The sequence below is a fragment of the Miscanthus floridulus genome, chromosome 8, assembly GCF_019320115.1.
Source record: "Miscanthus floridulus cultivar M001 chromosome 8, ASM1932011v1, whole genome shotgun sequence".
NCBI classification, from domain to species: Eukaryota; Viridiplantae; Streptophyta; class Magnoliopsida; order Poales; family Poaceae; genus Miscanthus; species Miscanthus floridulus.
Genome location: NC_089587.1, coordinates 211,540,418 through 211,565,377, shown reverse-complemented (window position 1 = coordinate 211,565,377; position 24,960 = coordinate 211,540,418). Strand labels below are relative to the sequence as shown.

Here is a 24,960-nt window from a genome sequence, read left to right as displayed (position 1 = left end):
GTTTAATCCAAGAATAAAAGGCCGCTTCGGAAGGATACCGTGAGACTACTCGGACGATGGTTTAATCCAAGTCTTGGGGACTACTTCAGAACACAAATTTTCAAACAACATAAAGGATCAAGACCCTCTAACTTTTTGTTCCAAATAGCAAGAGGCTCGGGGGCTACACTCAGTGAGTGCACTTTTTCTTCGAAAAAGTGCACGTCACCAAAAGACTTCCTCAACACAGACCATTTCAAGACATTACGACAAAAAGAACCCGGAACAAGCCATATTTGAGTTCTTTTTGATAAAACTTCAACGAACAATCGGAACAACTTCAAGACAAGATCCTCTAGCTCCTTGTTCCAAATAGCAAGAGGCTCGGGGGCTACAACCAGATGGATGTATTTTTTCTTCAGAAAAGCACTCACCACTCAAAGATCCTAAGAAGCGCTACAAGGTTTCACTCCAGAAAGCACTCGAATGACATCTTATTCCTACTCAACAAGACTTGAAGGGGCAGAGCGAGACTTTCAGAGCTCAACCATGAAGTGCTCGGGGGCTTGTCGATACGGGACCCACAGGATACCCCACAAGGGAGAGAGAACGGGACCCACAGGATACCCTGTAAGGGAGAGAGAAGATCTAGTTCAACTAGGATTCTTCCCATGTAAATCTTAGTAGTAGAACTATCAAGTAATCCTACTAGGAAATCTTATTGTAAACCGACTAGGACTCTGGCCTCCTGACTATATAAAGGAGGGCAATGCTCCTATCAAAAGGGAGAACAGAGCAGATCATAATCAATCCAACGCAAAGGCTAAGGCCGACTGGACGTAAGGTTATTACTCGATCTACGATCGAGGGCCTGAACCAGGATAAATCGGCTGTCTCTTGCGTAAACCATCGAGTTTGGCATATGCCGAAGCCTGAACATACTGCCCCGGGTACCCCCGTGGTAGGCTATTGGTGGTAAAACATCGACACCTCCTTGCCGGGGATGACAAATCCCGACGGCTGGTGAACGTAGACCTCCTTCTTTAGGTCACCGTTGAGGAAGGCGGATTTGACGTCCATGTGGTGCACATGCAAACCCTCCTAGGCTGCCAGTGCGAGGAGGAGACGGACGGACTCCATCCGCGCAACGGGCGCGAAGGCATCATCGAAGTCGACTCCCTCCTGCTGGACGAACCCGCGTGCCACCAGACGCGCCTTGTGCTTGTTCACTGCCCTGACCTCATCCGTCTTCAGCTTGTAGATCCACTTAAGGGTGATGGCGCAGTGGCCGATAGGAAGATTCGCCAGCTCCCACGTCCGGTTCCGCTCGACTACGTCCATCTCCTGTTGCATCGTGGCGCGCCATGCCGCGTCTCCCTCTGCCTCAGCGAAGGAGCGGGGCTCGCCGTCCTTGTGCGCTAGGTGCAGCTCTACCTCGTAGTCGTGCACCGCCAGTCCAGGAACGGGCTTGTCACCGAAGATGTTGTCCAAGGTGCGGTAGCGCAGAGGCTCATCGTCGTGGTAGGCATTGACGTGATCCTCGTCGTCGGACAGCGGAGTGGCGAACTCCACCGTGCGCTGCTCGTCATGGACCAAGGTTGCTGGTGCCGATCTCGGAGGTGTGGGCACCGATGCAGGAGATTGAGGAGCCAGTGTGGGAGAGCGGGGCGTAGCCGGTGGTACAGGTGGTGGAGGACTTGCTGGTGGTGTAGGCGGTGGAGTACTCACCGGAGTTGATGGTGAGCCGGGTGCTAAGGTAGACGAGCTCGGTGAAGATGAGCTGCTAGCTCCCCCGGCTCCCTCGAAGTGGACGTAGTCGACGACAAAGTCTCTGAGAGTCAAAGTCAAGCCGTCGTCCACCATCTTGTTCTAGGCCCAACCTCGCCCTTCATCGAACACAACGTCCTGGGAGATGCGGACGCGCTGTATTGCAGGGTCGCGGATGCGGTAGGCCTTGACGCCCTCCGTGTAGCCAATGAAGACCCCTGGCATGCTCCGGTCGTCGAGCTTGTCGATGTGGTTGAGCTCCTTGGTGAAGGCGAGACAACCAAAGATGCGGAGGTGGCTCACCACTGGCTTACGCCCATGCCAGGCCTTGTACGATGTTTTGCCGTCAAGGGCCTTGGTGGGCGAGCGGTTGAGGAGATGGATGACAGTCATCACCGCCTCCCCCCAGTAGATTGCTGGCATCCCTCTCTGCTTGAGGAGGGTGCGGGCGATAGCCACCACTGTCTGGTTGCGGCGCTCAAAGACGTCGTTCTGCTGCGGGGTGTACGGCGCGGAGAAGTGGCGCTGGATCCCCTCGTCGGCGCAGTACGCCACGAACTCAGCCGTCGTGAACTCGCCACTGTTGTCGGTGCGTAGCACCCAAAGCTTGCGGCCGCACTCCTTCTCCGCAGTAGCTTGATGGCGCTTGATGGCGTCCGTAGCCGCCGCCTTGGTGTCGAGCAGGACCGTCCACATGTAGCGGGACACGTCATCGACGAGGAGTAGAAAGAAGCGCCGGCCTCCAGGTGTGTCCGATATCACGGGGCCACAGAGGTCACCGTGCACGAGCTCCAGCTTCTCCTTGGCGCGGAAGCTCACCTGGCGGAGGAAGGGGAGCCGCCGCTGCTTGTTGAGGACGCAGGTGTCGCAGAACTGCTCCACGTGCTCGACTCACGGCATGCCCTGCACCATCTCCTTGTTGCCCAGCTGCTTCAGGGCCTCAAAGTTGAGGTGCCCAAAGCGCTCGTGCCACCGCCAGGAGTCGTCGTCGGGGTGGGCTGCAAGACACACAGGTTGCGCCACCTGCACGTGGAGGACGTAAAGGCAGTTGGGGCATCTATTCACCTTGACGAGAAGGCGACGATGGCGATCCCAGATACGCAAGACCCCGTGCTCAATCTCCACGCGCGAGCCGTTCTCATCCAGCTGTCCCAGGCTGCTGATGGAGTTTCTCAACGCGGGAATGTAGTAGACATCGGTGAGTAGTCGGTGCTCGCCGGTCTTGGCGGTGAAGATGATGGAGCCGACACCCTTGATCTCCATGGCGAAGGCGTCCCCGAACTTGACGGAGCCTCGAACGCCGAAGTCGAGCTCGGAGAAGAACTCCCGCTGCCCGGTCATATGGTGGGTGGCGTCGGTGTTGAGGTACCACCCATCGATCTTGTTGCCGCCGGACCCGTTGCCGAGGAAGACGTGAGCCCGCGGCTCGTCGAGGTGGAGGAGCGCGGCAGCGGTCGATGTGGGAGAGGAGTACGGCTCGATGCTCCCGTGTACAAAGATGCTCCCGTGTACGAAGAACAGAGCCAGCTCATCACCCTCCTGCGCTTGCGCGATGTGTGCCTGACCGACGCGCTTCGCCTGCCGGCAGTCCTTGGCCCAGCGGCCGGTCCTCCCGCAATTGTTGCAGGTGTCATCGCGGGTAGCCTTGCGCTCGCAGTCGGCGGCGCCAGAAGCGCAATCACGCGCCTTATCTAGCTTGCGCGGCCGATGCTTGCGGCTGCTCGATGAACTCGAAGCTGAAGAACCCGAGGCCTCCCCCTTCTTCCGCTCCCACTGGCGGGCGAGCACTGCTCCTCGATGAAGAGAAGCTTGCCACCGATGGTGACCGGGTCTGAGGGAGGTAGCTGCTCGCGGTTGTCGACGGCCTTGAGGCGACCCGTCACCTCCTCGATCGACAGCTCGGAGAAGTCCAGCAACATCTCAATCGCAATGGCGACCTGCGAGTACTTTTTGGGGACGACGCAGAGGAACTTCTCGACAGCTCTCTCCTCGTCGATGTCGTTGTCGCCGTACCGCGCCAACTGCTGCATCAGGGTGTTGAGGCGGAGAGCGAAGTCGTCGACGTCCTCACCCGGCTTGAAAGCCAGGTTCACCCACTCCTGACGCAGCTTCTGAAGCGTGGACCTACGGGCGCGGTCACTACCAATGCGTGCAGCGGTGATGGCGTCGCAGGCGTCCTTGGTGGTCCGCTTGTTCGCGAGGGAGGAGTGCATCTACGTCGGAACAGTAGCAAGAAGCGCCTCCAGTGTCCGCCGATCCTCGTCGAAGTCGGCATCGCCATACCGTACCGCATCCCACATGCGCCGCGCCTACATCTTCACCTTCATCACCATGGACCACTCGGCATAGTTGGTCTTGGTGAGCATGGGCCATCTGCCGTCGGCGTCCTTGACGACGGTCTGCACGACGGGAGGGGAGCCGGGCCGGCCACGACGACCACGGCGCCGGTCCGGGGAAGAGGAGGCGCGCTGCCTGTGAGGGCTCCGCGTGCCAGCATCCCGTTCGCCCAGGTCCCGCGCCTCGCGCCGCTCCTCCCGCTCCAGCCAGGCATTGGCGTCGCGTGCCGCCCGCTCGTCCCGATCAAAGTCACGGCGGCGTCTATCGAAGCGGCCCCCGTCGCGTCCGCGTCGGTCATCGAAGCCGTCGCGGTCGCCAGCCTCACGTCCACCGCGTCCGCCCAGGCCGCCCGCATCGGGCCAGGCCCGCTCGGCGTTCGCTCCGCGGCGCAGAGCCGTAGCCGCAGCCGCTCCTGCATCCGACGCGCCCGCCCGGGAGCTATAGTCCTCCTGCTCGCCCGCGTCCGCCTCCGCATGGAGCGCAGCCGCTGCTGCTGCAGCCTCCCGCGCCTCCGCTGCTGCCTGGTGGGCGGCTTCAGCCGCACGCGCCGCAGCAAGCTCCGCCTGGGCGATGCGAGCCGCCCGCTCCGCTGCTGCTGCACGCTCGGTCACCGCCTCCTCGCGCCTGGCTGCTGCAGCCGCTGCAGCACGTATGCTGGAGGTGGTGGAACGGTTGGAGGAAGAGGATGAGGAGTGGAGAGACATGGCGACGGATTGGGATGGGGTAAGGGTAGAATCCAGATGAACTTAGGCTCTAGATACCATTTGTTAGAACCAAAACACAGGTTTGGAGCTAAATTTCAGATTTCATTAGCCATGCCACAACTATGGCAGGTTGAGGATACATATAGGATAGCTTGCTTTAGCCTTAAGAAAGCTTACTTGAGCCTTAAGAAAGCTACAACATATTCTAGAGATGCTAAAGTAGATGCTAGGGATAAAGATAAGGGCAGACACAGCCACCAACTACTCTAGATAATTATCCTAAGTAGATAAGGACAAGACTTATAGCTGTCACATGAAGTATATGGGAAGAACTGCCATCTATCATTTAGAAGATGGCTTAAGGAAGAGCTCCAAACCCAACATAGAAGATTACATGATATCTTGTTCAGATGTGCTTTGAACAATGAAAGATCAAGTGGAACTGGGGAAAAGGGCAGGTTTTCTGCGAAATACGTGTAGACACCTGTGCAGATCTGAGTATGGTATGAGCTACAAAGCCATTTGGAAAGCCAAGATACCTCTGAAGATCAAATTTTTTATGTGGTTAGCTATGCAGGATGCCATCTTAACAAAAGATAACCTGTTACGGCATCATTGGCAAGGAAACAAACTTGTGCCTTCTGCATTGAAAAAGAAACCATAAATCATCTCTTCTTTGGTTGTGTCTTGGCACATTTTGTTTGGAGCCTAAGTTGCCCACGTCTTGGGATTTTCTTGTAGGCGGTAGGCCTGTCTGCCAAGCAGTAAACATTTTCATGTGGTTAGCCTTGCAGCTGTATGTTGGGCACAGTGGTGAAGCTGGAGCAAACTGGAGGGGGGGTGCGCCTGTCATATAGATACTAGACTTGAGCTGCAACCAAGGTGAAAATTTGATCCTACTGACTGGTATTTCATTTTTTTTTCTTGGGTGCATCCGCACAAGAGAAACGTGTGACAAATAAGTGCATCCGCCCAATTACCATTAGAGTAGTAACTGAAAATAACAAGTCAGTTTCAGCAGTGTTAACATCAAAAGGACACCTGGATTATCCATGTCCAAATCCAGGACATGGCCACACAAGAGAAACGTGTGACAAATAAGTGTTCCATATTTTTCTTTCACTGTAATAGAATGATTGAAAAAAAAATCAGAGTTGTGCACAGTAACACCTGCTTGGACTTCAGGAATGTATACCTGTGAATGTGGGTTGCTGAAGAAACATCTCAACATAGAGTAGTTAGGCTTGTGCTTCAATGATCTCAAACCTTTCAGGAAATTGTTAGATGATTCGCACCTTCACAAAAACTAACTGTAGTTAGACTTGTAATTGTGTATTAGCAAAAGACACTAAAAAATAATAGGCCTGGACAATACAGGACACATGATCAATTAGTGAAATATACACCTTTACAGTTTGATCAGTTTCAGTCTTCAGTATTTTCTTCTACAACAATTCACCTGAGTAAGCACGAGGCACATCCTTTCACACATGCAAACAGATAAAGCTCTCCTAAAGATTTTTTTTTCAAGAAAGCAAGCCCGCATTAGGTGTGTTATGTGGAAAACAAACAACTCCCATCTATTGCGCATCAGCAACCTTGGCCAGTATATTCATGATCAACCTTTCCAATAGCCTCAAGTATAGACGAATATGTAATAAGATCATACTCAAACCCCAATGTATTCATCTCTTTCATCAGCTTTGCTGCCTCCTCAAACATGCCAGCATGACTCAAGGCACCAAGGACAGTATTATAAGAGACAACATCAGGTCTTACTGTAGATTGTTTCATGTTAGAAAGCATCTCCATTGCACGATGAGGTCCTCCTGTTTTTGCCAGCCCGTTAAGAATAATATTGTATGAGTTGATATCAGGAATACACCCATGCTCTTGCATTCTTCTCATTGTACTAAGAGCTTCATCAAGCATGCCCGTTCTTGCTAATCCGGACATGAGAGCATTGTACGCATAAACATCAGGAGCACAACCAAGTTTATTCATTTCGTCAAACATATTTATAGCACCATCAAACCGTCCAGCCTTTCCTATGTGTTTAATGATAACTGCATATACCCGAGCACTGGACGAGCCACAATTTTCCTTTAGTTCCTGAAAAAGCTCACAAGCAAGATCATAGCGCTTAGCTTTTCCAAGAGCATCAATCAGGCTGCAATATGCCGCTGGACATGGAGGGAAACCCTTTTCATCCATCTCCTCCAGTAGCATCATGGCCTTCTCCATCCTGTTGGTTTTGCAGAATCCATCAATCAGGATAGAATAGGTGAATGAACTGGGGGAGATCCCACTTTCCTTCATTCTCTCAAACCAAGATGGAACCTCAGAAGCACGAGATTTTGATTCAAAAAGTGCTTTTATGATAGTATTGTATGTCACCACACTAGGAATGCACCGCAATGTTCCCATCTCCTGAAACAACTTTATAGCATCATCCAAATGACCAGCCTTGAATAAGAAATTTATCATATTATTCATAACAACCGTGTCTGGCCTGCAGCCTTCTCGCTGCATTTCATAGAAGAAGTGATATGCTTCATCTATTCTGCAAGCTTTACCAAGGCCCGTGATCAACTCAGTGTAAGTAAATACATCCGGTCGGCAATACTGATGCCTCATCTCTTCAAACAAACTCAATGCTCCAAGAACATCATCCAATTTGACGAACAAAGCTATTAACATTGTATATATCTTAGTAGTTGGCTGCATTCCGTTCTCCTTCATCTCATTCAACAACTGAATTGCTGAATCACGGCGACCTAGTTTGCAAAAAGCAGAAATCAGTGCGCTGTACGTCATAGTGTCTGGGAAGCAATGACCCTCAGTGCTCATCTCATTGTATAGTTCATGGACTTTCTGATATTGGCCCTCATGCATCAACATTATTATCATGCTGTTATATGCCTGCGCAGTTGGCTGACACTTCCGCGTTTTGATCTGGTAGAAGATTGCAATTGCCTTGTTGACCATCTTAGCATTCCCCAGCATCTGAACTACCTCTGAAAGCTCTGTTGGGGTGACAACGCAAATGGGGTTCCGTAGCATTTCTTGGATCATCTTCCACATCTCACCATACTGCTCCACTACTTCCAAACAACGTATCAATGCCATGTAAGTGGATGTGTCATGCTCATAATTCCTCCGCTTTGCAGCCCATCTGAAGAACTGCATCTTCACGTTGACCCCAATGTCAGTTTTCATAACCTCCCGTATCAACCAGTGATCAACTCTAAGCATGAGAACCTCCAGTGCCTTCTCAGCATCAGGGCCCCACTTGAATATCTTCAGGATCCTAATGAACCTCTCATCCAAGACACGCACAGAATGCGTGTATCTTGGCACAATGGTTGCTATTGCTTCCTCACTCTGACGAACTGGAGGATGAAACATCCGAACAATCTCACTTTCTGAAAGCCAAAAAATCAAGAGTGGTCAAGGAAAGGGGAAAAGATAGTAAGAAAAAACATGGCATTTCAGTCATCATTAGAAAAGTTTTTTTGTTATTGCTTAGAACTAAAAACTAACAAAACGCACGTCAAATCAAGACTCGCTTCAGCTTCTAATCTGGAAGGACAACTTGTGAACTATGTTTGTAGGAAATTCATTCTACTTGGTTTCTGGTACTGATTGAACATAGGAATTAATTTACTCATACTAAACATAGCAAATTTCACATTACATTACTAAATATCAACAGACATATTATGTGTCAGCAATTCATCAAATCTGACTTATGTAATATCTTCCCTTTTGCAATTATACAAAGCTGAGGTTGTGAATCCCCACAAACTCTAACAGAACCCAAATAAAACAAACTGCAATACAATTTTTGCTGCATATACAGTACATCACGACACCTCACTAATGTCTGTTCTGCATTCTGGTGACATATCAAAAGAATCCATCGTTTTTTTTACTTTTGGATACACCAGGTAGTTGAAAGCATGTTTTACAACGCAAATCTACATCCATCGCAACTTCATAGCCCCACTACCACCACACTGCTTCCGATTTTGTCTGATCTCTATAAATCCGACCTTACTTAGATCAATATAGTTCTCATTAAAACTTCATGCGAAATCCAAAAACGTGCTAAGCACACCCATACACTACACTGATAGCCAGGGTATTGACACTGCCCGAAATTTCTCGAAAGCGAGCTAGGAAACCGAAATAAGTGAAACAAGAAAGCCGCGCCTCACCTGTTTGCTTGATCCTTCGAGAAAGGCTCGGCGACTGAGGGAGAAATTTAGATATCTAACCTGTTATTCGAGCGCCTCTCGTAATATAACCTTTCAATTCGCATGTCTTTAAAAATATGATCCATGTCCTGCGAATTGTTTTAAAATTTAGTCTTTTCGAGATTTTCTCCCTTTCTGTAATTCCAGGGACTCTCTTCACTGTTTAGGGCATGGGAAAAGACGTTACTGCCCCTCTCTCATTCCAGGGACACATGCCTAGCCACTCAGATGCGTCCCAGATGGTGTAATCTCCTTCCTAGCCTATTCATTTTTCTTCCCAGCTCCGTCCCATGCTCCTAAAGACTAATATTTTGCACAGATCAAATATATATGTTCAAAATAAATGTAAATAACATGTTTTACACGATAAAAACAGCCATACAATTTCACCATAAATAATAAAATGAACTGCACAATTCCAGCATAGATTTAATATTAGTACACGTTCACATACAATTTAATAAATAGGTTTACGTTAACAACTCAGCCATCTAGCCAATCTGATACGACTACAAGTTCACATAGTTCACATAAAAATAGCCATACAAAAGAGAGTCATCTAGCCAATTTAGGACCACAAGTTCACATGCACAAAAGATGGTCGGGAATCTTAACAGACAAAAGTCTCATAACATTAAAGGAAGATTATTCAAGCATCCATGTTCTTCCCCTTGCTTGGAGTGAGTTTTTTCTTGAGACCTAGCCTCTTCCTTGGACTCTTCCTTGGAGTGGTCATTGTATTATTTGGCCTTTCTCCAGTTTCACTACATATCATAGGTCAATGGAATGGTTCAGTACATGAGATAAGATGCACACATGTCACGCACAATGAATGATTTTTACCTTATTGTAACTGCTCTGGGGCTTGTAGTGATTTGATTTGTCCCTCCAAGTTCCCCCATTGTTAGTTGCAATTGGCTAAAAAATGAGAAAGGTTAATTGCAATAGGTTAAAAGAGACTAGTGTTGATTTTAGTTTTCAGGAATCACCTTTGCCTCCTTGTAACAGGTCCAGGACTAGTGTTTATTTCACTTGTGCCTTCTGCCACTACAACCTTCTGCCTTTTGGATGGACTAGGAGTTGCATCACCTTTGCTACAACCAGCAGGTCTCCCTGCCTTCCCTTTCTTGGCTCGACTTTTTCTGTATAAGAAAAATTGAGATGAATACAAAATATTCAGCAAGTATGCATTATTTCAAAAAGGCATACACATTTACCTCTTCTTTGTTCCATTAAGAGGGCACTTTGGAGAGTTAGTCCTATGGCCAAGACCCAAGCAATTTTGACACTTAACCTTCCACATGCCTTTGCCCCTAGGCTTGCTTCCCTTGTTCTCTAGGCTGCTAGGTTTTCTATTTTTCCATTGTCTTCCAACATCTCTCTTATCTAGTGGTGGCATCACTTTGAATCCAAGTTCCACACGCACCCACTGAGATTTATCGGGCAGTGGTTTGATCACACCACCATAGGCTAGTCTAAAACGGTACACTGAAGAATAAGGATCCAAGTAGTCTTCCATCTTAGTATTTCTACAAGTGATGATGAGTGCCAAAGCATGTGCACATGGTTTACCTGACACTTGCCACTCCCTGCAGGTTACATTCTCCCAAATGCAAGCCCTTGAAACCTCTTGCTAAAATTCTTTATCAGATGGATAAAACATTCTCTATGCTCTGCCCAAGGGAATACCTTCTTCACTGCATTCTCTAGGCCCTTGCAAGCATCTGAACTTATAGCTAGGTGAGGTGGATCACCAATTGCCTTTTGCAGCTGCTGCATAAACCAAGTCCAATTATCAGTAGTATCACCATCAAAAAATCCAAATGCAACTAGAAAAATCCAGTTGTGCCCATCTAGTGCTGTAGCTGAAGGTAGGTGCCCGTTCCATCTACCATTGAGAGCTGTAGAATCAATACTAAAAAATGGCCTACAACCATTAAGGAAACCATCAATGCTTGGCTTCATACAACAAAAGAACCTATGAAAAAATACACCTTCCTCCGTATTCACAACCTCTATCTCTACAACACTTCCTGGCATTCTAAGCTCAATCTGAAGTTGAACAAATAACCAAAACTATCTTCTCATGTGCCAAAAAATTCCTGTCTTGCCTTCTCCCTCCCAAGATGCACAGTTGGGTACCCAATTGTGACTTAATACTTTTCCTCTAACTCTTTTTTTAGTTTTGTTGCAAGCATGTTTGGATCCTTCTTTAGAAAAGGGATTGCCTTATCTCTTACCCATTTGTAGCTTGCCATCTTGGTTATCAATTCTTTAGTAGATGGACAAAAATGCTTTCCTTTATTTACTGCAACCTATCAAATTGAAACAAACATGTCAGTTAGTGTGATGCATATGAAAAGTGACAGAACATCCATGCATATATATGAAAAGTGTTAGCGTGCTGCATATGAAAAGTGACAGAATAGCCGTGCATATATATAAAAAGTGTTAGCGTGCTGCATATGAAAAGTGTTAGTACCCTGACTTGTTGATCATCACGCATCAACCTTGCTGAAATAGTCCATGAACAACCCTCATGAGCGCATTTGCCGCTGAAATAATCTTTGCGAGATTTCTTGGTTGCAAGCTGAAATTGCCCCTTTATAGCATGATGTCGCACTGCAGCCCTAAACTCATCCATACTAGAATATATTGTTCCAACTTCCATTGGAGGGTCTTCTTTGTCACAGAAAACAGAATTCCTCACTAGGTACATGATCATGAACCAACAAGTCTGCATCTTGTAGCTCCACATCATCAAGATTAATTTCAGTCACCTTTTGGGCCGGCATCCTAGCCTGTTCAGCTCTCTCATCCTCTGCTCTAAGGCCAATAAACTCATACATTGCATCCTCATCCATCACAGGAAGTGCAGTACCAATCTGGTCTTCTGTAAGAGGAGTTATCAGTAGACTCTCCCAGTCAATTTGATGAGAAACAACTACAGGATTACCGCAATCTCCTTGTTCTGTGGCATTGTCATGGCCTACATTACTTGCAGCAGCCTCTGCCTCTGTAACAGCTAAGTTGGAAAATATTTCTACGGGTTTATCCACGACATCAACAATGGACGGATTGATTCTACCGGATACCAACAAAAAATAAAAGAGACACAATTTAGATTGTGCCCCCCTAAATCAACAGGAACCCTAAACATACAGTACAGAGGGAGGAGATTGGGGCTCTTACCCTGGAGCCATGGAGCAGGTGGAGGTCGCAACCCCTTCAGCCGCAGTCCAATGGACGGCGCAGGGGTCGGCCCGATGGTGGACGCCGCAAACCCCCTCTAACCCTAGCTTCCTTGCCGAGAGGAGGAGGCGCAGCTGCCAGCGGGAGGAGGAACTACAGGGAGGCGCGAGGAGGAGGAGCAGCGGGAGGAGGGCGCGGGCGCTGGCCGTGGCCGGCGGGCGGCGGGCGACGGGCGACGGAGACCGGGCAGCTCGCAGACGCCGCGGCGCGTGGGAGTCCGTCGCGGCACTCGCGACTCATGCTCCTGCGAGTCGAGTCCAGGCCCCAGCGAACGGGAACAAAACAGAAACAAGGGAGGGGTAATGATGTCTTTTCTCCCGTCCCAAACAGTGAAAGAGGATTTTTGGAATTACAGAAATAGAGAAATTCTTGAAAAGATTAAATTTCAAAACAATTCGTAGGACATAGATCATTTTTCTAAAGACATGCGAATTGAGGATTATATTATGAGAGGACGCGTGAATAACGGGTTAGATATCTAAATTTCTCGCGACGAGGAGATCCCCCTGTGCCACCAGGAGCTGTACACCGCGACGAGCCATCTCTAGCAGCCAGCGTCGGCTGCGCTGCGCCTTGAGGAGGGCGAAGTCGTAAGCAGCCACTCGCTACGCAGACACAGTACACTGGGCGGTGGCCGGTGGGCCTCGTGGTTGGAACTTGGAAGCATCAGGACTAAGCGAGAGTGGATTTTCCACATGTATGTGTGGCCACCAGGCCTATCCTGGCAATGGAAAGGGCATCAAGATTCGCGCGAAGAACAGGAGTCTGCGGGGGATACAGGAGCCGACGTGGTGGCCGCAGCCGAGGGCGGCGGAGTCCGGAGCCGCCGGCCAGTGCCGGAGCTGCAGGTGTCGGGGGTCACGAGGCCATGGGCGGCGGGGGCGGCAAAGGCCTGCCGGCATACGAGGTCAGCCGGAGCCGGGGCCGGCTGACTGGGGGCGTCAGAGGCCGGGGCGACGCCGGCGCGGTCACGAGGCCACCATGGGCGGCGGCGGCGGATTTGTTTGGGAGAGAGAAAAATACTCCAAGAATCGTGCTGCAGAGCAAGGGAATGGTCCAGTGGCCTGTTCGCTGGTTGGTTTCTAGGCTGATTTGGGCTGGCTGGTGCTGGTTTATTATAAAAGAAAAATACTGTTAGCTGGCTGATTTGGGCTGACAAGCGAACAGGCTGCAGATCTCCAGATAGCCAGTGCGCGGCCACAAGGGCTTGCGGGCCTGCCTTTCCAGAACTCAGCTTATGGGCCATCATCGAGCCCGACTTGGATGGGCCTACATGCCATTGACCGGCCCAGCCCTTTAAGGGTCCTGGAACTCTCGAAGGGCTCGTAAAGCAGAGTCCGGTGCTCCTGCTCCGAGCCTCCGACTCCGTTCTCGACCGAGTCCGCTGCCGTCCTCCGCCGCTGCGATGCCTCGGTGAGTGCTTCTTCGTATTGGCTACTAAACTTGCGCCCATATGTCCATCAGCAGGGGTGCGGTTGTGGTGTACTGGGGTGGGGGGTGATAGGCGTTGGATTTGAAACCCTAGCACTGGCGTCCCATGATTTGCGCCAAGATCTCGCTTGTCGATTCCACGATGCGGTGGGATTGGGGTCTTTGTTAGATGATACTACCTGCCTCTGTCTGTGCTGCGTTGTTGTGTTCCTTTCGATTTATGTCTTAGCTCGTGTTCTGACTTCTGTCTTGTTCTTATCGTGCAGGTATTACTGTGACTACTGCGACACCTACCTGACCCATGACTCGGTTAGTGTCTTGTTCTGCTTCAATTTTCTAAGGCTAGAGACATGTAACAGGCTCATCATTTCTTTGTAGGTTTCCTTAGGATTGCATGCAGTAATCTAGTCTATGCATAATTTGTGTTGCTGCCAAGTATAAGCTTTAGTGAACATAAGCGAAATAAGAGTTTTTTATGCCACTTGTTCATGTTTGTTCATCTAAGTGGCTCAATTCAATTTTGTTTCCAACTCCCTAAGAATATTTTTTGACATTGTGTGGTCCTTGAAATTATTGATGCTCGATATAGACTGCAGTGCTCCATCCTTTATGTAGCCGTGCACTAGGTAGCTGCATATTCAGGCTTGCATAATGTATGAGATATTCACAAACTACAGTTCTCTTGGCTTCCTGAATTGAAATAGGTGTTCTCCCTTTTGGACTTTCACGTATTACATACACAAGTGATTTCAACATAGTTGCTTCTGCAAACTGTATAAATCCAAGAATGGTGTTTGCTCTTTGCTACCATGTACTCTGTTTTTATTTTCTTGTCTTATTTTTGAAACATGGGTTAACTACTTTGTAAAAAAATGTTGCAGCCATCTGTCCGGAAGCAACACAATGCTGGATACAAACACAAGGTATTTATTTTATTCTTTGTATAGTCTCCATAGCCCCAATTTGTTTTTTGTGCCTATTCATCTATAATAAAATGTTGCTGAACCTTATTTGAAATATTCTAGGCTAATGTTCGAACCTACTATCAGCAATTTGAGGAGCAGCAAACTCAAAGTTTAATTGATCAAAGAATCAAGGAGCATCTTGGACAAGCTGCAGCTTTCCAGGCAGGTGCCCCTTTCAACCAACATATGCTCGCATTCCCAGGAGCTGTAGCTCGCCCTCGTCTTCCAATTCTGCCAACCCCTGGAATGCCTCATGGATTCCCTCAAGCACCATTGATGCCAGGAGTTAGGCCCCCGATTTTACCAGCTCCAGGTGTTCCAGGTAAACAGGGCTGCTGTTTGTATCGTTCATCATGATTGCTAGCATCTATTATGATGGCTACTATGTGTACAAGTCTATAACCCATAATTTATGCCTCTTCCCATTAATTCTATATTGCTTTCTTCATTGAAGATGAAATAACTACATTTACCCCTGCCTCCAACCTTAGCAGAACAAACATCAAAAGTTGAATGTTCTGCAAAGACTGCTACTTGTTTGTTTGTTTGTTATAGCCCAATTCAGGTTCTTCTGCATGTATCTGCACAGTACATTAATTATTTTCATGTTGCTTAATAGGGCATTGGTACGCTCGTTACCTACCATATGTCGGTTAATTAGGTCTGGTTTATTTTGTACCATGAAATTTCATGGATTTATTTGTTTTGGGTACATCCTGGTTTGTAGTTACTAGTGACTTTAGTTCCAATCTAGAAGAAACTGGTCTTCATTTTCTGCAAGGAAACAAATATGTGCAAACTGTTCTGTACTGATATATTTTTTTTTCTGGGGAACGGAACAGATTTTTTAGGACAAGATGTAAATATTCTCAAAAACTCCCCCAGTTTTTTACCTTTACTAAAGCAATTAATCATGTGGTTTGTGATGAGTGGAGAATTGGAGACCTAAAATGCTTAAATTAGAGTACTCTGATATTTTTTGTTTTCACGTTTATCTCAAACCATGGTACTATTTTTCTATTAGTTGATAAATAGACTGTGTCTGTAATTATGAAGATAAATTTGTAAGTTATAGATCATATTGACAAGTGTTGTAAGCATCCTTGTTTACTAGTTGTAAATCAACCCTCCCTCTCCCTCATCCTTATTTACTACTTCTAGCATTCAAAATTTGTCTACAGATGTAAGCATTTCCTGTGTAATCAACCTTATCTCTCCCTCATAACTAAAAAAATATTTGTTTGCATCAACGTGATGTTGGTATTTAAAATTTTAACTGGAGCCTTCTGTTTCTGGCATCTCTGTAAAGGCACTGCCATCTCAGTAATCTTAGCGATTGATTAAAGGTCACCAGTCATTTTGCTTCCTCCTTAATGTTCTAAAATTCCTAGAAATGCTTATACTTGTGGATGGAGGTAGTTGCTTAATGTTGTGCTGACTTCGCACAGCTGATAAGTTGGCCTATGGCCTTTGGAAGAGTGTCCTTTACATTTTTCATAAAAACCATTGATATCCTGATACATGTCACTTATTCAAACCAAACAATGACTACTTTGTGTTACTGTTTTTTTTTTCAAATATGTCAGGTTATCCTGGTGCTCCACCAACCATGCTGCAACCAGGCGCCCCACCTGGCTCCATGCCACAACCAGGCGCCCCACCTGGCTCCATGCCACAACCGGGCGCTCCACCTGGTTCTATGCCGATGCAGATGGCCCCACTCCCAAGGCCTCCAACACTACCGCCTCCAACATCTGGAGTCCCAGGTGCCCCCATTCCTAACAGTGCAGCACCTCCACCCATTTACCAAGCGAATCCACCAGCACCTGCAGGTCCGACTTCTGGTGCTCCTCCAGCTCCACCAACTGCTCCACAGCCTGCATTCTCCTATGCTCTGCCATCAGAGGGCAACCACTGATTCTGTTCCTTAGTCATTTACTTGGGAGGCATATGAAGTTGATGTTGCCAGAAAGGCTTGCTCCTTTGGAAGTTGATGTTGCCATCATTTAACTGAGGCCATTTCTGCCAGCTTGAATTCAAGTGATTGTTGAGAAAAACTTTCTGAGTGTAATCGGTGTGGTTGGGGCACTGTATGCTAAGTCGATGTAGGTTAACTATGTAATCGACTTTCTATATCGTAGGTTAACTATGTAATCGACTTTCTATATCAATTTCAAAAAAACGGACGATTGAAGGTGAAAACTAGGTTTCCTGTCAGAAATTTATGTGGCATGGGATGCTTGAACTCGATAACACATTTATGTGTTATATATATGATTCACCAGTATTCATGTTTTAGATGTTTTTGTCTCACTTTTACCCGCAAGTATTTTTTATGTTACCTTCCATAATCAGCTTCAGCCTTCAGGGTACACCGCCCCTGTTTGCCTTCCAAAAACTGTGGTGGCACTTTAACATATATTTCAATTGCACTTACTACTGCAGAAGGCATAGTTTCGTGCGTGTTTTGGGTATGGCCTATTGAGCTGACCTGTTTGCATGGTTAATTAATTCTGCTAGGATTTTAGTAGTTTTGACTTTTGAGATCAGAATTGAAAAGCTGAGAGGGAAGCATAGCTCGTCCTATGCAATTACTGTGGGAAAAAATGTGCACATTCCAATTAACAACAAAAATAAAGTCTGTTTTGTTCTGCCGTGTGCTTCTGCTCTTGTTGGAATAAAATCAGCTAGGATGGAGAGGAACTGCTGGTCTGCCGGCAAGGGAATCGTACGACGCTCTCCCTCTGGCTGTTGAGTTCTTGCCTTTGGGTGCAGCTGTAACCACATGCTCTCCTGAAGGCTGAAGCCTAATACCAACGCTGGATCAGTGACATGCTTTGAATTTGTTTTCCTCACTTCGCGCGCAGTGGAGATGACAAACGCTGATAGCATAGTTGAATCCCTGGTTATTTTATTTTCACTTAATATTTCCCTTCAACTTGTTGAATGTTCTTGGCTTTGTGGCCAGGTAGTGACACATTTGTGTTAGCAGGCATGGGTGTTCGTTTTCAGCTTGATAGGCCTTGCTCCCCTCGCAGAACGTGTGAGCTTCCTAAGCGAGTAATCACTCAACTCCTTTTGTGTTTCTGTATTCTTTTTTGGAGGAATAGATCGGCTAAATTTTGAAGGAAGTTGAATAAAAAAACTCTGGAACTGTAAATTCACTAGATTTTGACCAGTGGTGTTCAAAATTTATGCTCACTGATAAGGTAAAATATATCTATTCCTCCAAAAGATGGGAATCAAATTGGGCCACTTAGCCGATGATATGGCCTTTTATCCTAACTGGTACATGCCAAAATTTCGATTTCAGCTGATAAGGAGTTTGCTTATCATGACAAGGTGCCCGTTATTCTAATTGTGTCCTGGGTGAATGGCATCCCATGGATCTTGACTTGAAGTCTTGAACCTTGTTGAGACTGGATCATTGGTTATGACAGTATTTACAACTGCTTTTACACTTCAGGTAATGGCACGTGCTAAAACAGATTATGAGAAAAGGCAGAGCTAATTGATATTATTTTAAATTCACATTTTCTTTTGGGCAAGAGGTGTATGATGATCTTAGTATATCTTTGCAGGATGGCAAATGTCATTACTTGAAAGGCTTCAATTTGACACTATTACATAATAGTAGTGTGCTTTTCACATCTCACATCACAACTAAAAAGAGTAAAAGGTGGACAAAACTTCGGTTTACCGTAATCCTGATTTTAGAACAAAACTTTCTCTTCTGCTTAATGAAAAACATGCCGTGGCACGATCCGAAAAAAACTAAAAAGAGTAAAATGTGGACACTTTTTTCGTGTGCGACAAAAGCTTGGGGTCGTCCGTCTGCCGTGACATGCATATCTCCCTCCGCGATAGCGCCTTTCGCTGCCCCTATCCTCTCGCGATACCGCCTTCCAGCTACTCCCGCGATACGCGTCTCCGGCACGCCCTGCCCGGCCTGCCTGCACGCGCGCCCTCTCGCTCGCCCGGCACTGCACCGCAGTGCACTCGCCGCAGGCGCTGCGTCTACAGCGGCAGCGCCGCCACCACAGGGTCGGACAGCCGTCGGAATCCACGACCGGTGCGACTGCCCCGCCCATCCCCGATCTACTCCGCCGTCGCCCATCACCGACCTGGCCAATCAGTAGCTTCACAATTCATCTGCTGACAATTGGAAGGGAGTGTATGTTTGTTGACACATGTGTATTCATATTTGAATCATTCAGGGTTCAGATAGCACTATACTAGGAAGATTATTCATGAAATTTTTTTAGTCCCGGGTAGATGATGGGATGATTTTGTTCCTTGCTGTTGCAGATTGACTCAGATAACCAAGTAACCGGACCATGTAGTTTCCTTTTCTTCTCCATCCTAAATGACAGAACCATATATATCTAATTTTTTCCTACTTTCTTCAGTGAAAACTGAAGGTATTACTCAGAAGTTTGTCCTAGATTGCTTTTTTATTTTGGAGGTTCTTGCTTAACCCCTTATCCTGTGACGCATGCGTGCTGCCAGATTGTTGTTAGCAACACAATTAGTCTATCTTTGGAAAATCATGTCACAGGGGATGTGGCCACAGCCCAGCACCCAGGATATAGGTCAGCTTTTTTTTATGTGTGCCTGTCCATCTAGGTACTCTTTTTAAACCATAGTTCTAAGCAACTAAACTAAATATACTCAGTTTAAGGAGAATGTTCTCATGTTTTGTTGTCTCAAAAGTAATAACATAATTTGGGGTAAAGTTTTCAGGCCATGGCTCACCGAGGGCTGCTCCAATCAGCCATGCCGGTTCAAGTTAAATCATGCCGCCCTATATGCAAAGAACGAATAATTTCCCATCTGTGAATACATTGTTTCTGAGCTTGATTTCCAGTCTGATAAATATTTTTGCACTCTATTTTTACACTAAAGAATTATCTGATTTATCACTTTCTGATTCTTTTTGCAGAATCATGCGGTCAGAAAAGCAGATTTAGGAAGGACTTCAGAAACAGTTTATCCAGTCTTCAATATAAGCAATGGCATCAGGAGCTGGATTACTGATAAACTTGGTCTGAGAAAAGAAGTTGCTCCAACTATTCAGGATTTCGATGCAGACTCCATAGCACTTCCATGGCATTTGATACAAATTTCAGAGGACAACTTACTGATCGTAGACCGCAGGTAGGCATCTCTTCTCATCTATCCATCTTGACCATTTTAGATCCAATTTGATTAACTTGCCCTCGTATAAATGCTTCCATTAGCGGTTTGTACAATCTGAAATCTGATGTAATGCATGCATTTTTTCCTTCCTTTTATGTTAGACCAAATATTTGGTCTGGGGATGTTTTACATTTCTATAGTGAGGCTGAATGATAATATTTCTAAATATTTACTGTTCATTATTTTGGTTGATATGGGAGGAAACACATATTAGTGAAATTTGTTGCATTTACATTTGATGTTCAACTGATGTTAATGGTGGTTAATGGCTTAGTGATATATTTCTTGTTTTAGTTTTGCGTATAGGCACATTATGCCAATAGTGCACTACCGTTGGTTTCCATTGGGAACAGATTACTTGGCTATTGAGTTATTACTAACTCTTCTTGGCCCCGACACTTGCTACTTTGCAGCTTTGGAACTCAATGGACCCTGAGAATATCAACTGGCAGAAAGCAGGATATTGGAAGATGTTAGTATTCACTTGTTTCGTTTATTTATTAGATTTTTTTCTTACCTCATTGAGTTCAAGTTGTGTGAAGGCAGAGCTGAAGTAATGGAGTCATATCAGCAAAAGGTAAAAGAGAGGTGTGCCCTTATTAAGGATATGCACATGGATTGGTCATCAAGTGCTAGAGTTCTTTCTGATTCAATGGAGAAGATCCCTAACAATGAGCTTATATCATCGATTGCATACATTATCTTCTGTGTGATACAGGTTAATCTATGAGCTGATTGATATAGCTTTATTTTGGAGTCAAATCATAAAAATTGGATTGTATCAATTCTTTTTTTGTTTCTTTGAAGATGGTCAAAGGGTTCAAAGCACGACTTGGATACCAAGATCACCTCAAACATTCAGTTTTCTAAGTGTGAGGTACTTGGGTTGCCATATTGGTTTGTTTGCAATCTCGAGAGAGTATCAATCTGGTCAGCTGCTGATTCCTTGTTAAGCATAGAAATTGACCTGCTGATGAAGTGATGATAGAAGACTGCTTTCCATTGTTCTGACATTTCCAAGTTGTTTCTTTGAATTGGCAGGGGGCATTCATCTGGACAATTTCAAGAGCATGTACATCAAGTAGACGTGCTTCCTAGTAATTGTGGGATTGCCTATTTTCTTCTGATAGTATATGCTTATAGAGTTGAAATTGAACTGTTGATAGTAGCTATTACGTTTGTGTGATGTTTGTCTGCAATAGTTGGATCCGTGATTCTAGTATCATTTCATCATTGTTGATGCAGGACTAAAGCACAGGAAACTTGTTACCTCAGAGGAAAATGATGCTTTTTGGTACAAATTACCTATTCTCTCTACATTTTTTTCTTGTCAACTTTTGTACCTTGAGTTTTCAAAACTATTAATTTGTCAGTGGAAGTTACAATAGGAGCAATAGAGGTATCCGTATTTATATACTGCAAGTCTACAACTGCGAAAACAAAAAACTCTTAAGCGTCAAATGAGAATTCCTCTTGAACTTATCTATGCATGGTGCTAGCGCCGTGAGGAGCATGCCAGCGTGGAACTATGGTGAACCGCAGGGACGACGCGAGGGGCCTGGTGGCGAAGCACGTGCACCTATGGCTGCAGCTAGAGTGTGGGGCCGAAATTGGGTCGCTGGGCTGTGGTTCTTCCCTCCAATTTTATGAATTGTCAAGGCTATCCATGCAACTGTGGCGTATTAAGAATTGTCAAGGCTATCCATGCAGAATGAGCTGGGCTTTGATCAGCTTCGTAGCAAGTGGTAATTTTGAGTAGTTAGTACCTTCCTGCCATATATATTTTAATCTACCTGGGCAGTTGGAAAACAACACAGAACACAGGAATACTCTTACATTGAGTTACTAATTGCATATACTAATGGAAATTGATAATTCAAAGAGATGGTTGGTTCTAAGAGGTTGAGGAATCAATTAATCTTGTTATGGTGATATGAACTTTTATGTGTGTATGCATAAATGTACAATGCTATAAATGCATACCATGATGATTGTAAACCATCAATAACAATTTTAGCCATGCATAAAATTCAATTTCTAATATTGACATTCTGAACATCAGGTTCGCATTATCATTTTTTGTAACAATACAAAATGTTCATGCTCAAATTATTAGGGCATTATTTGTTCCTGTTGCAACGTATGGAAATCTCTATACAGTACAGTTTATGAGCCTGCGACGCCGCGCTCTCCGTGAGTGTGTTAATTTCACGAAATTTACTTTTTGGATTAAATGTCACTTTAACGTCGTGCGATCTGTGTGTTTATAGTACAAAAGTTTAGCTGTCCCGTAGCAACGCACGGGCATGGACCTAGTAATAATAAAGAAAAAGAAAGAAAGAAAGAAAGAGTTCGTGACGCAACCTCGATCTCAAACCGAAATACAGGAGTATATACCATGTAAAACATTTCTCCTACAACTAAAAAGAACAAAGTGTGGACACTTTTTGGTGCGACATTTATTTTGGGTCTGCCTCTCTGCCCGTGCAATACCGCAGTTCAAACGCACGGCGCCAGGTAGGTGGGACCTCCTCCCCGCGACTCCAAATCTCCGCTCCAAAACATTCCTTTCCAGTCGCGATATCTCCTCCCCACCGATCCCATCGCGCCACGATCGCCCACCGGCCTCGCTCCTCCGCCGTCGTCGTCGCCCGGTAGCCTTCGCCGCGGCCTCCCTCGCCAAGCCCTCGGCGACCCAGTCAGCCTAGGGCATCGATGGTTACAGACATCGTCCCCCCTGCCGCCTTCCCTCCCACGCCTGAGGATGGATCCAGATGAGGCAGCCCTGGCTGGTGAGTAGATCGTCGCCCTCGGCTGATCCGGCGATGAGGCGGACCGGATAGGGTAGGAGGCGCTCGCCCTCGGTAGATCCAGCGAAGAGGCATCCTAACCCATGTGAGAGTGCATGGCACGACAGGCCACCCTCATTCTCCTCCACGCCCCTTCCTCCTCGCGCCGCAAGTGTGGGCCGATGATGGCCCTCCTTGGGTGTTGCGCCAGTGCAGCGGTTCACCGTCCTCGGCTGCGAGGAGCCCCCACGGCGGCGGTCCCCGGCCATGACGCCGCCAGGGCGGTCCCTACCGGTGCTTCCCAGCATGGCTCCCCCCTAATGCGGCATCATCTCACCAGGCGCCACGTCTTCTTCTGTACTCCATGAAACCCTAGGTGCCTGTCTCTTCCTCTCTCTCTCTCTCTCTCCCTCTCCCTGCAGTGATTTTGGCTGATAGTTTCACTGAGTTACTATTTGAATCCATCAATTGCATGTTATTCTGATCATCTGCAATTTAGACCCTATTCTAAGTTATAGGCAACACTAAATTTCTGTTAGTAAATACTAACCATGTACCAATTGGCACTGACTGTGTGTTTGCTTCATTGAATTTGTGATATTGAGATGCCTGATGTAGGACGATAGTTGAGGTGTTAATGGATCCAGAGATCAGGCTCTACACGAAATCACATTTACAAGGAATTGCAATATGTTAATCGGCTTGCTCAAACGAGTTACAAATTACGCGTCATGTGTTGCTGCTTGCTTCCTTACTATGAAAAGTAAAACAGGAAGTGTTCGTAGCATTCTTAATTTCTTGCTCCACAAACCTGGTGTTACTACTTCACTCTCTATTTATTGTGCCTTCAATTGAGCGCTTATGGTACTGATTCTAAAATTTCCAACCAACTTTCAGCTTGTATGTCTCTGAAACATTGTTTTATTAATTGCCAACTGTTGCCATATCTACAAACACTGATATTTTTTACATCCATAGTAGTTCAAATGATTTCTCTAGAAACCTAGAGACAAAATAAATATTATTTTGTGGTTGTTTATCATCTCTTAATGCTCCCTTTGCAATCACAGATTTCAGCAGCTCAGTTTAGCTGCCCCTCTTGGTTTTCAGCCGGAGCAAAAAACCTGATTAGCAGAATTCTTAATCCCAATCCTATAGCTGTAGGTCTTTTAATCTATTTCCCTAATACTTTCTTTGTTCGGTCACTTTACCTAACAAACAAGTATACATGAAAGATAAGCTGCATATTTGTTGAGATAATCTGTGGCGTAAGAGGAACCCACAATTCCTAATAGTATTTTTTTAAAAAAATCAAACATAGATAATGGTTGTATGAATCTTACATCTTGTACTGTTACTGTTTCTGCCATTTCAGATCGTGTGCTGTTCTTAATTATTTTTCAACCTATAAATTAAACATGCGTTCTCTTAGGACGAAACCTATATTCTGTTTAATCTATATATATTTACCTATTGTTCTTTGTTTTAGTTTTGCAAGGTGGGCGCTAATAACTAGATGGATTTTCTTCCTCTATCGTGCGTGGCCTCCAACCTGCCAACCAGGGGCGGCGGGCAGCCAGCCAGCTCGTAGTGGCCATTCGGGGTGGCGCCCGACCGGGCTAGCCAGCCTATGGTGGCGCGGTGCGAACGTGGCCACCGTGCCTCTAGGGTGCGGCCCCTCCCATGCGAAGCCGATAGGTATGCCCACCCCTTCCCTGCTCTCCCTTCTGTGCTGAAGTCGAGGACTCAAATCTAATGCGGACATGTGCACACCCAGATGTTAATTTGCTTTGTGTTGTTAACTTCACACCATGCAACTTGCAAAACTTGATGTTGTTTTCGGAGAGGTGGACTTGGCTTTGGTTCTTTACCCTTTTCGTTCTGGGGATTTTGTTCATTCATTTCTTCATCTTTATTTCTGTGTGAAAACATCTAGGCTCCTAGTTGGGTTTCGGTGATTAATGACAATACGTGATTACTGTGACTAACGTGTGTTTTGCAGAGGCAATTAAGTTAGGTCATGGTAATGGAGATCGATTGAGCTATCATGGTGGTCATGCCCCTACGATGGAAATTGTTTCGGTTTTCAAAGGATGGAAGACACGGTTAAGGATGGACTAGTTTTAAGTGTCGTTTGGTGTTGAGGAGACACTTAGAGTAGTTTAGGACTTTGTTTTTCCTTTGACCATACTATTAAGGGGGGTATGGACGGGTAGCTTGACCTAGGTGGGTCTAGCTTGACCTAGCTTGACCGTACTATTAAGAGGGTATGGACGGG

General features: G+C 46.2%; 3 protein-coding genes and 1 long non-coding RNA gene across 9 annotated transcripts; 2 read left to right on the top strand and 2 right to left on the bottom strand.

Annotated features, from left to right (window-relative positions):
• Positions 1-4,055: 4,055 nt before the first annotated feature.
• LOC136470587 (uncharacterized) lies at positions 4,056-4,787 on the bottom strand. Its single transcript, XM_066468383.1, has one exon. The coding sequence runs from the start codon at positions 4,785-4,787 to the stop codon at positions 4,056-4,058; it is 732 nt and encodes a 243-aa protein (XP_066324480.1).
• Positions 4,788-6,377: 1,590 nt separating this feature from the next.
• On the bottom strand, positions 6,378-12,864 carry LOC136474829 (pentatricopeptide repeat-containing protein At3g16010-like). Its single transcript, XM_066472399.1, has 3 exons — positions 12,793-12,864; positions 9,008-9,041; positions 6,378-8,212 (listed from the first exon to the last, which is right to left on the bottom strand). The coding sequence occupies exons 1-3, from the start codon at positions 12,838-12,840 to the stop codon at positions 6,378-6,380; spliced, it is 1,917 nt and encodes a 638-aa protein (XP_066328496.1). The 5' UTR covers positions 12,841-12,864.
• A 756-nt stretch (positions 12,865-13,620) lies between these two features.
• On the top strand, positions 13,621-16,914 carry LOC136474828 (U1 small nuclear ribonucleoprotein C-2). 4 transcript variants are annotated; one of them, XM_066472398.1, is made up of 5 exons: positions 13,621-13,711; positions 13,996-14,038; positions 14,611-14,652; positions 14,779-15,016; positions 16,281-16,914. In XM_066472398.1, exons 1-5 carry the CDS (start codon positions 13,704-13,706, stop codon positions 16,610-16,612), a joined length of 663 nt encoding a protein of 220 aa, XP_066328495.1. In that variant the 5' UTR covers positions 13,621-13,703; the 3' UTR covers positions 16,613-16,914. The 4 variants fall into 4 exon arrangements, with proteins under 4 accessions (XP_066328495.1, XP_066328494.1, XP_066328493.1 ...); XM_066472397.1 differs by having other exon boundaries at positions 14,755-15,016; positions 16,281-16,910; XM_066472396.1 differs by lacking the exon at positions 13,621-13,711 and adding an exon at positions 13,784-13,876.
• Positions 16,915-18,686: 1,772 nt separating this feature from the next.
• On the top strand, positions 18,687-21,489 carry LOC136474827 (uncharacterized). 3 transcript variants are annotated; one of them, XR_010763028.1, is made up of 6 exons: positions 18,687-18,868; positions 19,637-19,851; positions 20,307-20,365; positions 20,440-20,823; positions 20,935-21,187; positions 21,393-21,489. It is a non-coding gene; the product is annotated as an uncharacterized lncRNA (long non-coding RNA). The 3 variants fall into 3 exon arrangements; XR_010763027.1 differs by having other exon boundaries at positions 20,436-20,823; XR_010763026.1 differs by having other exon boundaries at positions 20,307-20,823.
• The last annotated feature ends 3,471 nt before the right edge of the window (positions 21,490-24,960 follow it).